General features: G+C 42.5%; 1 protein-coding gene and 1 long non-coding RNA gene across 2 annotated transcripts; both read right to left on the minus strand.

Moving 5' to 3' along the window:
- Positions 1–958: 958 nt before the first annotated feature.
- LOC144988453 (uncharacterized) lies at positions 959–5087 on the minus strand. Its single transcript, XR_013652383.1, has 3 exons — positions 2176–5087; positions 1989–2057; positions 959–1625 (listed from the first exon to the last, which is right to left on the minus strand). It is a non-coding gene; the product is annotated as an uncharacterized LOC144988453 (long non-coding RNA).
- A 1637-nt stretch (positions 5088–6724) lies between these two features.
- On the minus strand, positions 6725–13994 carry LOC101174780 (MICOS complex subunit MIC26). Its single transcript, XM_004080802.5, has 9 exons — positions 13859–13994; positions 13457–13549; positions 12282–12404; positions 12076–12108; positions 11621–11675; positions 10426–10521; positions 9370–9461; positions 7379–7468; positions 6725–7306 (listed from the first exon to the last, which is right to left on the minus strand). Exons 1-9 carry the CDS (start codon positions 13880–13882, stop codon positions 7259–7261), a joined length of 654 nt encoding a protein of 217 aa, XP_004080850.1. The 5' UTR covers positions 13883–13994; the 3' UTR covers positions 6725–7258.
- Between the last annotated feature and the right edge of the window lie 434 nt (positions 13995–14428).

Below are 14428 nucleotides of genomic sequence, written 5' to 3' on the forward strand. Positions count from 1 at the left end.
TTGTAGCCTACATTCTCATCATGTTTGTTTGAATTAGGGTGAACATGTTAATGCCATTATTGTGGCTGATTAACCTGAATTATTTGAATGAATTGAAATATTTAACATGTTTTTTATATCAAAGTATTCCATTGACTGCATCTGAATACTGATGCAGAGTGTAGGGAACCTAAAGGTGGAGTGGATCTTTATTCTGGATCAGCTGAGTCATGTTGAACAGGATTGTTTGCACTTTGTGACTCAATAAAAAACCATCAGAAACTTGAAGTTAAAAAGTGTTTCCTCTGCTGTCCTTAACCGGGGCGGCGTCTTCAGACCCCTTTCCTGGAGTGCGTGTGTGGCGTTGAATGACCCTCACCACTGCCGTCAGTGCTCTGCTGGGCCCCGCCCAAACCCCCTGAATGTGCCCTGATACTGTTCTGGAAAACACTTTGCTTCACAAAAACTATTTTATCTTTTATTTGGAGCCCTTTTCATGAAGCCACACAGTGGATCCACTTTAAGGAGGTCAAAGGTCAAAGGTCAAGCTAAATGAATTTGGTTGAGTCTATTGCAAAGAGTCCGTAGGTAATTTTTTGATGGTCTGTTGAAGTAGAAAAGGGTTAGATTAATGCTCCAAGGTGTAAGGCTCTTAGACCTGGACATCAAAGTTTGGGCTCCTTTTACCACAGCAGCTGTGAGGACGTGCACACTTTCTGAACTACTTGGTGGGAAGTGTTAGTATAAACATCCCACAGTCATTCAACCAGAACAACACAATTATTGGATGTGAATCACACAAGTCTCAAAGAACATGGTATAAACATCATTAGCTGCGAACTCCTGAGTTCCACACCACAGAGTCTAAATGAATGATTGACACTGCACTGCAGCTGTATGGCTGAAAGGAATGCTGGGAAATTGAGTTGACAGATTGACAGGAAATTTTCTACAATTAGGCACAAAAATATGACAAATATTAGAGTTAAGGATTTATTTGTCCAATAATAAAATATCTTTTGACAAGAGACCTTGAAAAAATTGCTGATGTCATCAACAAAAATGTTATTGCTGATGTCATCAACGATGTCATAACTATGCCAGAAGTCAGATGATGTCTATTACATCAGATGATGTTTATGACATCATCATTAAATGATGATGATGTTTATGACATCATCTGAAGTACTTTCATAAATAGGACCTAAAACCAAAAGTGCATCACTTGGTCTTTCATGCTGAAGAGCTTCACTTGTGAAACCACGTTTTACGGAGAAGAAACACTGTCATTTTAAAAACACAGGATTTCCACTTTTGATTCTATTTTGAGAAAAATGCATCAAATTCAGGACAATCCAGAAGATCAATCAGACGTAAAGTCCCCATTAGACAGCACCCAAAGACAGCTGCTGTCAGAGGACAGAAAAGTGCCCACGGTCTGGATCATTGGGTCGGGTCACTACATCACTGGGGCAGAATATACAGCTAATCGATGCTATGGACAAAACCTTGGCGTCGATGCAAAAATCCATTGGATGGGAAAAGTCAGCATGCGCTGGAGGGATGTTCTTAAGCATTTTTATAGCCAGTTGTCCCAACAAAGGAGTTCCCCAGACTTTTTGGTTCTCCACGTTGGCAGCAACGACCTGGGAAACACAAATGTGTCAGATCTTGTCAGTAAAATGGTCAAGGACTTGACACACCTCCATCAAGCTTTTCCCCAAATGAAAATAGCTTATTCCTGCACAACTCCAAGGTTAGCATGGGGGGCATTTGATCCCAGAAAAATAAATGACGACAGGATGACGCTCAACAAAAGTATTCAATCCAGCGCCGGATTATTCAATGGTGCTGTGATAGAGCATCCAAAACTGACACTAGTTGAAAGTCATCTGTTCAAACCAGGTGGAATACACTTCACCTCAAAAGGATTTGAAGTGTTTGTAAGCTCCATCCGTGAAACCATTGAGCAAACTCTCCACCAGACATTGTCAAGAGGCCAAACTCACCAGCCTCAGTCATGTCTTCGTGTCCCTTCTACATCTGGGCCAATCCAGTCTGACAACCCAAAGCCTAATCTGAAAAGAAAAGTCAGTTCAGAGGAGCTCTCACAGAGCAGAGTCAGCACACATTTGTCCCCAACCAAAAAGCAGAAAGTCATCTGTGAAAATGATAGCCAGGGTAGGCAGCACTCACCAGATTTTAAAAGCCTTTTTGCTGGTCTACCACCATTTGAGACAGAAATCCAGCCTGAGAAGAGGGAAGAGGACACATCAAGCTCCCCTGACCTCAGCTTTTCAACAAACAGCTCACCAATGGAAACACCCAAAGTCACCAGACCGCCTGATGTCTGGATCGTTGGGTCAACTTATATTTCACGGGCACAGCCTGCAGCTAAACATCTTTTTGGACAAAACTTGGATCTTGATGCTAATGTTAAGTGGATTGGAATTAGACACGTGGGCTGGAAGGACGTTGTTGATAACCTTCATCACACAATCTCCAAAGAAGATGGTCCCCCTGAAATTTTAGTTATCCAAGCTGCAGGAAAAGAATTGGGACGAATGCCTCCAATACAGATCGCAAATCAAATGTTAAAAGACCTGAGGCTTCTGAGACAAACGTACCCTCAAATGAGAATAGTTTTGTCCCTCATCCTTCCAAGGAAAAGTGGGAAATTAGATCATCTTTTTCAGAAGGATAAAAGCTGGACATTAGTCAACGACATTATGAAGGGGTATACGGACCGGTTCGATGTAGTGGAGCATCAAGATTTGTCACCTGATGATGACAAAATGTATAGACCTGATGGAATAACTTTAACATTACAAGGAAATCAAATCTTTCTAAACAACATCCACACTGCCATCCAGAAATGCCTCCAAGAACAAGATGAATGGATGACTTCTTGTCTTGACAGACCTTTTTAATGAGCAAGATTTTTTCAATTGGCTGAAATAAATGACAACAAGCACCAAAGAACCTTGGATGATGAGCTACTCCAAATTCAAATTTTCTATTGAGGGTTGATACATTTTGAATTGAAGACACATTTGTTTGGATGAAAACAGATTTAAGCTTTAGGCCTGCAATGTATGGGTTTTCTCCGAGTCTTTCGGTTTCTCCCACAATCCCAAAAAACATGCCAGCAGAAAGCTGGAAAAAGAAAAGCTCCAGCTGCCTCAAGAATTTAAAAAAATATTGACCAACAGAGCCAGGACCCTGACAAGAGTTGGCAAATGGAGGCAGCAGCTAAAAAGGAAAAATAAATCTTAGAAGATTTTCTCTCAAGCATAAGGAACGCCATCTTAAAGAACCTGGTGCAACCCCCACCCCCCACCCCCCACCCCCAGCATTAAAAAAAGGTCCCCTACAGATTTAACATTTCAAAGTTCCTCAACAATTCGGCCACTGACTGCCAGGTCTGTACCTCCAAACCCAAGAAGAAACTCTTCCTCCCTAAAAGTCTCTCCTCACTCTGTGGAAAAATCCCCAAATGAGCTTCAAAAACAGGGGCAGCACGTTGGTCTGTTGGTTAACATCGTTTGCTGACAGGACCACGTCTGCGTGGGTTTTCTCCGAGCACTTCGGTCCCCCCCACTTTTACAAATATATTAGTAAATATTCAGTGACCTTTATAACAAGAATAAACAAATTATTAAAATAAAAACATTCAATTTGATTCAATAAAATAAATTATCAGTCACCAAATTTATATGGAAATACGTCCAACAAATCCTGGCAGTCCTGTGGGTTTTCTCCGAGGACTTCGGTTTCCCCACAGTAATTCTTAGTAATTGGCTAGTGACTGATGAATTCCCCTCCCTGAATCGCCACCTTATCGTGGTGGAGGGGTTTGCGTGCCCGAATGACCCCAGGAGTGGTGTTGTTAGACGCATTTGCCCTGTTGGGCTGTTTCATGGTAAACTGCTCCTGGGGGACGGGCCAGACTAAGGGCGATTCAAACAAACAACATTTTATTAAAGGATAAAATTCATCCTCCCAACAAGATTGACCTGGGCCTCAGCCTGGAGCCAGAACTGGAGGAGGGACTAGTTTGTAATGGCTGTTACTTCCACCATGTTTTCTTTTGGGGTCAGACCAAATGAGCTCCATGGCTTCACCTCTGATTCTGTTTGTAACTTTGATGGACATAACTGCTTTGGGCAGCCACACACAGAGGTTTGACTTCAGCAGCCTTAGAATGGCATCTAGACTGTTCTGGAAGGAGTGGTGTTGGGAGAGTGGGTCCTTTTCACAGCAGGAACAAACTCAGACTAGGAGCTATGCAGCTTTCTGAAACGGTTCAGTTAGAATTTTCACCATTTCAGTCTGGACTCAGGGGAGGACGTGGACGGGGTGGAGACAGTCCAGTTAGCTGAAAGTTGGTTGAAGCACAAGGCTATCCTAGGTTCCTTTCATGTTTGGTCCAAAAACATAAAGACACTGATAATGGTATGCCTGCTCTAACAGGTTAGGGTTCGATTCCCTACGGTGTTCTGCCAAATATTTGGACTTTTATACATGAAAAGATGAGCATTGCAACCATAAAGCTGGATCAATGCTCATGTCCACCTGAGGATCAGAGAAGAAAATGAGTGGAAGACGGCTTTCCACATTTGAAATGCTTGGTTCTGCAGTTCTGTCAAGCTGACGCCCCCACGGTCTGTTAAGTCATGGTGAACAATGTTCTTCATGGCTTTTTCTACAGCTTTGTTTTTGGAAAGCTTGATCTTGATTTTCCCCAGATATCAGTCTGACTACGTTCATCATGTCTGATTTATTTTGCAGCTTTTGCTGGAGAACTCTTAAAGCAGAAAAATGTGAGCTCCACTCTCCTTTAATCCGCTTTCTTGGATACATTTAGGTCTCTGAAACATTCAGTTCTCTCATAACAAGTTCTCTTCTGCACCAATTCTGACCCAAACTGACCCTGAAAATCCATTTGATGTAGAAGTGGACGCATCAGACTCTGCTGTGGGTTCTGTGCTCTCATCATTTCCTGTCTCTGATAACAGTTATGTGCTTCCTACTCCAGCAAACTGACCTCATCTTTAAAAACTACAACATAAGGGACAACGAACTACTAGCCATTAAACTGGTGCTTGAAGAAAGGAGGATTTGGCAACCATAAAATCAAATAAAGTCAGAAACAATTTGATACAATAGAGAAAGAATAAAATGAATTAAACAATAAAGTAATACAATAAATAAAATTAACAAGCTGCTCACTAAATCTGCTCACTGGAGTTAAAAACCTCTCCATGACTCCTTTGGTGCTCCAGCCTTACACAACAGCCTGTAAATGTTCACACACTCATTCTGAAACGACAATAAAGTAGCCGGATCCATTCAAGTAAAGAACTCATGAAAGATGACAGGAAATGGATGGAAGATTCTGGACGTTACACCATGGAGGAGAAGAGGATGGACTAGAAACCTGAAGCTGACCTGAGGGGTCAAGGACCTGCAGAGACCTCCTCAGGATGCAGCGGCTGCTTATGAGGAGCTTCTGGAAGGAGATCCAGAGAACCTGAAGGAGTCTTCCTCCTCTGATCACTTCTACTTGATGTGCATCTCTCTCATTCTCAAAGGTTTTTGAGAACTTTTCAGCATCAACCGGTCTCCATCAGGAAAAGGACAGAAGCATATGCACTGATTTCATTTGAGTTTGATTTCATTCCTGAATACTTTCACTGTTTGAAAACCCGATAAGTGTGTTTTGAAGGAGTAAAGTCTGCTTCATCCTCAGGAGTGCATGTTTCTCCAAGCCTCTCTCTGTCACGGTGGGGATTTCTTCCTCTTTGGCAGCTGGTTCCACGTCGTGCAGGTGTGACGAGGCGTCGCACCGTTTGAATTCCGTGGTAATAAATCAACACAAAATGGGATTAAATCGACAATCGTTTCTGACAAATGAACCCGTTCAAATAAGTAACGAACCAGCGATTTTAAAACTTGAAATGTCAGCAATTTGAGAAACTTCTGGTCTGTTTCTGACAAAAACAAGTAGAGGATTCACGTCATTTCTGGTGAGGGTGTGAGGAGCTGAGGTGGACCTGAAGGCCGGGTTCATCCTGGACCGTCCAGCAGTCCATGGCAGAGTAAAACACCCTCCCGTTCTCACATCTCACAGCAGGAGCGGAAAGAGGAAGAAGCTGACTGCAGAGCTGAACCACCTCCTGCTGCACTTTTATGACAATTCCAGGTTCTCAGAAATATTTTCATCTGAATGTTTCTAAAGAAACAGACAGGAAGTGAGCATGCAGCATCACTGCAGTCTCATGTCAGGTCGGTTCAACACAAAGTCCTCTGCTGCCCGATTCCTCTGATGAAGAACAAAGTGTAGCAGTGATTTAAAATGAAAATGAGACTTCTGCAGCACCGACGGGCCTCTTTTTGTGAGCCCTTTGTTCCGTCCTTTCAGGACGTTGTGGGACGAGCAGAACAGCGGATCCGCGATCATGGAGGACCCAGAAACCCCAGAGCTTCTCTGCGTCTGTCATGCACTGACCTCAGGGGGAATCTGTGTGGTCTCCTCTGTCAGCCGGGTTCTGACATCGTTAAAATAAACATAACAGTTTTCCTGTAAAAATACTATGCAGCTAACAAGTGGTTCAAATAAAGACTCTTGCAGCATATTTAGCTTCTAGAGTCAAACATTTTTGCTTTTTTTAAAGCAGAAACAGATCTTTACCATCAAGTTGTGGTTTAAAGGGAAATATTTCGGGATAAACTGCTCACAGCGGGCTGTTTACGACATATTTAATGCAGAGACAGATTTGGTCTTTTTTTAAATTTAGGATTCTGTGTTGTGTTCCCACTGCAAAAACAAGGCCCCAAAAATAAGTCATACATGTTTCAAATTTAAAAACTTGTTTGAAATAAGCAGAATATCTGCAAAGAGGGGTCTTATCAAGAATTCCTATTTTAAGAAAAATATTTCTAGGACATGTTTTCTTAAAGATTATTTTGCTTTAGGAAAACTTTCTTGATAAGATTATTTTTCTTGAAAGACAGATTATAAGGTACATTTTCTCTTTTTACTTGAAGATTTGGTTTTTGCAGTGCACTGACACAAAGCTGGAGGTTCTGCTGCTCCTCCTCCATCTTTGCTCCTGAACACAGAGGAGGAGCAATGCAGAGGATTTCTGCAGAAAGAAACTTCAACTAAAAGCAAAGGAGGAGAAGGAGGAGCTGAGACTTCAGGAATGATGTGAATGTGAGGGCCTCTCCTCCCATAATGCAGCAGTGCGGTGGTCCCGGCGCCGGTGTTGGTCCTTCAGCCGCTCCTGTCGTTCTCTTTTTCTGTCTTCTCCGAACTCTTCAGCTGAGAAACAAAAACCAGCAGAGTTCAAAGAAAACCAGAGGCCACCATAACTTCTGGCAGAACTGGACTCACCTTTTTCTTGCTGAACGGTGGATCCTTCCACAGCGTTTCCACGGTAACGCGGCCCTGTTCAGCCCAAGTGAGCGCCGAGTCCCGACCCGTCTGAGGGGAACATGAACATCACGTCTGTTTGTTTCTGCATTCGAGAACCACCAAAGGAAAGTTTATCTTCCTGAGAAACAAACCTTTCAGGGGGAAAATGGCTGCTGAAATTCTAACAACACCTACAGAGGGGCACAAAAGTATTCAGTCAGCCACAAAGTGTGCAAGTTCTCCCACTAAAATAGATGAGAGAGGCCTGTCATTATCATCACATCAACTATGAGAGAGAGGAGTTTGGAGTGTGACTGTTTGAGCTTGTGGACAGGTGTCTTTCTATAGATAACCAGCTCAACAGGTGTCATTAATACAGGTAACAGTGGAGGACAGAGGATCCTCTACAGAAGAAGTTACAGGTCTGTGAGAGACAGAAATCCTGCTTGTAGATGACCACATAATTATTTTCCACCATAATTCACAAATAAACTCTTTAAAAATCAGACGTGATTTTCTGGATTTTTTTTCTCATTTTGTCTTTCATAGTTGAGGTTTACCTATGATGAAAATTACAGGCCTCTCATCTTTTTAAGAACTTGCACAGTTGGTGGCTGACTGAATACTTTTTACTCTACTTTATGTAATTGATTACAAATATATGAAATGGATGAAGGCGCATATGGCGAGCTCCATTCAGTTATCTGTTTTCAACATGTAGAAATAAGGAATATTTTAAAAACATTGGTTTTAAACTCCATGTTTTCCGAGGGATTCCAAAGTCCTAAAAATCTGCTCCCTGTTCTGCTGCCCTCTGCTGGCCAGTAGGGGTAAGTGCAGGCTGTGTCTCAGGCTGCAGCCACCGGCAGATTCTTCCTTTAACTCGCTGACCTGCATGACCTCAACACATTCTTTCTCTGCTTCCATGGAAACCTTTGAAAAATCAAACCCCCAGCTTCACCCAAACAGAAGTTCAGGTTAGAACAGTGGAATCTGTCCTGCAGGAGGCGCAGTGGAGAAACCATGAAAGCAGGTGACGAGTGGAAATCAGGAACTCCGTTCACAGCAAAGGAAAACCACCTCGGATCAAACCAACTCAGATAAGCTTATCCTCCAACAGAAACTGTTCTGAAGCTCTAGCTGTGATTTTTCTCAGTTATTAGCTGCTAGGAAGAAGCTTTTGAGCCAAACGATAAATGATTCTAGTCTAAAATTAAAATAGAACACAATGGAGGTGAGAGCAGCTGCTTCCTGAAGCTCAAGCCAAGCACAGAGTCCTGGTTTTCCCATCCAGGTTCATGAAATCACAGACTCTGAGGTCAGTTTGGAAAATTCTCTACAACTAAAAACAGAAGGGCTTCATGACGAGAGACTGATAAAGCAAAGAAATCTAAGAAAAACTGAAAAAGAAACAGGGTGAAGCTAAAACAGGAAAGAATGAAAAAGAAGAAAAACAGCAGAGGCCAAAGTCTGGTTGATCCACGGACTGTAATGAAAACTGGAGTGAGTGAGAGTGACGCCACCATAGAAAATGACTTCACTCCAACTACATGAGGTCAAGGCAGTCGCCATTTTTGCTGCAAGTTGGAGCCAGAAGACGTCAGTAAATATTTATTATTCTAAAATCTGTCAATCTAACGGTTCAAATGTTCAACGTGGAGGCCAGAGGGCCCCGCCTACTTTCATGGAGGCGTCTGGTCAGTTTATAACGAATAATTTGCAACAAAGAAAAGAAATCATGAAAAAAATGGAGATTATCCAGAAGATGTTAAAAGGGGTATCAGATCCAGAATGGCTCTTCTGACCAATAGGATGACTGAACCATTTTCTATAGACGTCTCTGGGATTTCTGTACTTCCTGTTGGGGGGGCTCAGTCCAGTTCTCATACACAGTCAATGGTTTATCCTGATTAGCTGAAAACATGGCGGGAAGGCAAAGAGGCAGTGTTGTGGGCGTGGCCTTTGTCTACCTTCAACAAGGCGGCGGCCTGCTGGGGGTGAAACATGGAGGCGCTCAGAGCCATCAGTCCGACCGGGAACAGCAGCCGCTTCAGCCGGGAGCCTGGAAGCCCAGAGGGGCAGAAACAGGAGGTGATGTGGACCGTGGTCACTCCCAACAACACCTCAGCACGGCGGCGGAGCATCATGATGAGGGCGTGTAACGGCTATCTGTAAAGACCGCCACGGGGAGAATCGCTGCACGCTTCAGAGTAAAGCAGGACAGGAAGGTGGAAATATGAAAACCACCCCCACTTCGTTTAAAGCTACATCCCCAAAGAATCACACAAAACAAAAACATCCAACAGGTTGACAGGATGGAGATGAAGCCGCTTCTCCACAGCAGACCTGAAGAGTCCTTTCAAAACGGCTCTCATTCCCTTTAAAATATCTCTAAAGCTCCAGCTCACATGGAAGCAGTCTGAAGATGCTACACACAAACCACAGAGGGGTCAGCGTTGGTGACCAGCAGAGGTCATCGAAGGCTTTCATCTGAGGGCGACGGTGGAAAAGACAATTCCCTCTAGATGTGAGATTAGAGAGAAACCTCCAGCAGAGCCAGACTCAGCGAGGACGACCGGAAAAACATAAACTCACTGGAGCATCGGCCACAGAAAAGAAGAGGGAAGAGAGGAGCCACGGCACTGAGAGGACAGGAAGCAAACAAACTGAAGATGTGTTACAGACCAGTTGGTGCCTGCAAACAGAAGACAACTGACCCCAAATGTCAAGAACACTAGAAAGTGCTAAAAAACCAAAGATTTCCAGGTCAGTAAATGCATCATTGGCGTCTACGTTCATGGTTAGAACAGAGCCGACCGGGGCAAAGCAGAAACTCCCAGCATGCTCTGAACTGAAAGGGGCGCGTCTTATTTTGAAAAGCTCGGGTGGGAGGATTTCTCTCTGACTTTTTCTAAATCCTACTTTGTGGCACCAATCTGGTATTTTTTAGAGATTTGGATTATCTGATGAATCGACGAAGAATCTTTAAGAATCTGGTTTTTTTTTTTAAACCCACATCCGGTTACCTTTGGCGAGGTAAAGTCCCAGGAAGCCGGAGAATCCCACCACCGCCACGCCGGGGTACAGGTCAGGGGGGGGCTCACTCAGGAACCGGTACGTGTCTGGAGGTCAGATGAAAGTGTCAGGGATCACATCAGATGTGGCATAGATAGTCTCAGAATGATGATGAAGCCAAACGTCTTCAAGAAAAGAAAACGGTCCATCTGATTGGCTGTGGCGACGGCTGAAGGGGGAACGACCATTCAAAGAAAACACACTTCCATCAGAAAAGATACAATAAAGGTGAGAATTAAAATGATTATAAATAAGAACGACAAATAAGAAAATGCACAAATTACATGAAAATTCTAATCTGTATTTTAACAAATTACATCCTTTAGGATTTTTCTCATAATCCCTAAAAAAATGTAAAAGTCAAACCCACAGATAAATGTTGCATATGCGTACAGGAATCTGGGACTTTAAGGTTTTAGTTTTCTGTTATAATGATGTTCTCCTAAAAAAAACAATAACAAAAAGAATTCTTTTAACTGTGTTTTCAAAGAAACAGCAGAAACAAAGCTTTTATTTCTCCTTCCTTCCATGGTTTAAACCCTTTTTTTACTGTTTTACACAGCTTGTGGTGAAGTTTAGGATTGTGGGAAGACACTTTCACTCAAACCCTGCAAACATTTCTATGCTGTTCTAGTTTTCCATTTCAACTCCACAGATTGGTGGAGTTTTCCTGTTTTCTTTTTATGGACACTTAAGCCGTTTCAGAGAGATTTAAAGTCCCACTCTGATCTATTATTGAATGATGATGATGCTGCTTTTAGCCAAAATCTAAAAGCCTGTATCGTTTTCTAGGACATAGTGTCTGCAGAGCGGCAGGAGTTCAGCAGAAATTCCTCTGAGTTGTGGGGGCGGGGCCGAGTGAGCCCGCCCACCTTTCCCCTCCCCTGTTGCGGAGCAGAGCAGGGAGCTTGTGGCCCCCCAGCATATTATCTACATCACATATACCATCTTTTTCAAACAGAATTTTTTCATCTGCTCCTGATTCACAAGGATTACATAAAGAAATCCTTGGAAACGCTTTAAACCCTAATTTTCTTTGTTCATGTCCTCCATCCTGAGAAAAAGTCTACTAGAACGTGTTAAAAACCTCATCTTCATTGGATCTTGAAGCTGTTTTGTGCTGACCGCTCGTGTCTTTGTCCTCACCTGTGGCCGTCCTCACGGCGGCGTGGATGTAAGGCTCCACCGTCCCGTAGGCCTGCTGGACTCCACGGAGCAGGAGACAAAGAGAGGAACGTTCCAAATGATCAGGCTGGTCCACATTTTCTGGTGACGGTGTCACTCACAACGTCTATCTGCAACAACACAAGCTGCCATTTCTCTGACACTGAGATCTTCAGTCTGCAGGACTCCTGGTTGGTTCTGGATTGATGAGGCTCCTCTATGGTGGAGCCAGCTCTCTGCTTCAGGTCATCTGTCTTCAGAACTTTAAACTATACTAATAAAGCTGAGAGCTGAACTTTAGCTGGGTGACTTTGAGCTCAGGATGATTTCAAAATCCTCTGGAATAATAGGATTCTGATCAAATCTACTCAAACCCGTTAGCAGATCTCCTCAGGGTTTATTCTGGATCCTCGTGTCTCCTTGAATCCCAGACTCACCTCAGCTTTTTCCACTCCTGTCTGCACACTTTGCTGGAAAAAGATGCACAGAATTCCAACAGTCAATCAACGTGTGTCAGTGGAAACGCAAAGATATGAAGCAAAGCTTTGGGGACTAAAGCAGACATCTGCAATTCCAGGAAAACCTCCTCATCGAAGGATGAGATCCGTTTGGATGTGCTTCAGTATGAACTTAGGTAACACACCTGACAGTGGTTTGTGTATGGCTCCGCCCACTTCCTCAGCAGCGCCACAGTCTGCTCCAGCGGCCCCGCCTCCCGCTCCGCCTCTAGAGGCTTGGATTCAGGGACGGTGTACAGAGACGGCAACTGAAAGAGACCAGCGGTCAAGGTGCTGCAGACAGAGACGGCCTGTCCAGGTTACTTCAGATCAAACACTCTGAAAGAGTCGGTCCTTTTCTCATTTTAATAACAAAAGCTTTTTTTATCACTAAAACACTTTTGGTCTTTTTTTCGTAATCTCACACGTCTTTGTCACAGATTATCTTTGTCCCAAGGATTTTGTGTCATTTTAAAAATTGTTTTACTGTGTGAGAAACCTTCATTCTAGTGTAAAATGTCTTGAATATTTACTGATTAATCCTATTTCTTGTCGTATTGGAATCTTTGAGGTCATTCTGAGGGGGATCCAGACACAGACGTTAGTAGCAACAGGATCACAATCGATGCGTAAACAGTGGAATAAAAACGTTCTCGCATGTTTCCATTCAGTTATTTATTAACCCGTCAGTGAGGCTCTAACAACCTTCAAAAAGACGAGTTTAGCATAGAGAAAAAGATGAACTGTGATTCTAATGTCACATTTAATAGATTCTGAATATTTTTAAGTCTAAAATATAGTAATAGTTGATCTATTGGCTGGAATATTTAGGAGCGTGAAAAGCCTGACTGGAGCATCCGTTCCCAGAACCACACTGCAGCTCAGACAGCAGCTGTGAAGACTTTACACCTGTGGTGGGGGTCAAACAAAACGACTGGAACACACAAAAGAACACTACTTAGTGTATACTTTTGTCAATCTAGAACATTTTAAAAGCACTTTCTTCCTTTTATCTGAATTGTGAACTTTATAAAGGACAGATTGATACCCTTTTCATCTTTTTATCTGTATTTTTGGATTGTGATAATTGATCATTTCTGACAGAGTCACTGGTTAAAAACTGCTTTCAAAAAAACTGCTTTTTTATGTAGATGGAAAAACTTAATTTACCACTTTCTTATTTTAAACATTAATGACTTTATCAGCTTCTCTGTGTGATTGAGATGCACTTATCGAAATCTTTTGTTCTTTCCTGTTTTGATTGTGAAGTCATATTTATATTTTGTCTTTAATTTTTTTTTTTTTTTTGTGAATAATAGACCTCATTCAGGTCCAGAAGCGGCTGGGAGCTCCTCTTCTTCGCCTCGCTCATTCCTGCCGTCAGTCCCGGAGCAGCAGCGGCACACAGCGACACCTAGTGGACACAAACAGATCACACGCAGATCTTCAGAATCAATTAAAACTCGATGGTGTCAGTTTTTTGAGAGGACGATAAATGTAGGGTAAATATACCCTATAAAGAATAACACATCTTAATCCTAAACCAATTCGACACGAGCAGAGATGCTAGCAACGGCTACAAGCGGAATGCTAAATTGACATCAATTGTTAAAGTTAACCACTAACTCCTCAGTCAATTCCTCTTCATCTAGAACCGTTTATAAGGAAATCAGTCTGCCGTTTAGAAGACGATCCACAAGGTTAGCGTTATGGAGAAAATTACCAGCTTCTTTAAGGACATCTTCATTCAGTCGTGTTTTCCTACGGGTACTCGTAAGGGTCAAAAGAACGAAGCGCACGCGCACTGGAAAACAAGAGGACCATGCTTTATGAATAATAAAAGAAATAGTGACGAATGAAACTGCAACTGGAAAGACAACCCTGACTGCAAAAAACTACAAAAAAATGTCAGAGGCTTCAGTAGTATTAAAAATCCACGTAGGAAAGAAATTAGTACTTCAAAAAATGCACTTTTAACATTCGTTTACATAGGAGAAACAAAGAAATTGTCGATTTTACCTGTCAAACTATAAACTCAAATGCATTTGTAATTAACGTGGTTCTGTCGTTTTTATTTTACTTTTGTACCTCATGAGGGGCATTTTTCATGTCAATGAAAACCTTAAAGCTCGATGTTTATTCAACCCTTGTGCTATCCTAGGCACTTTACCATTGGGAGTTGGGTCATTTAGACCCACTAGACAGTGCTCTGAACCTTTTTTCTTCAATGATTTGTGATCTTCTCTGGTGTCCATGGATTACATGAAATCTTTCCACCTTTATCCACCTTTGT

This window comes from Oryzias latipes, chromosome 20, assembly GCF_053564925.1.
Source record: "Oryzias latipes strain Hd-rR chromosome 20, Olatipes_Hd-rR_3.1".
Lineage (NCBI taxonomy): Eukaryota > Metazoa > Chordata > Actinopteri > Beloniformes > Adrianichthyidae > Oryzias > Oryzias latipes.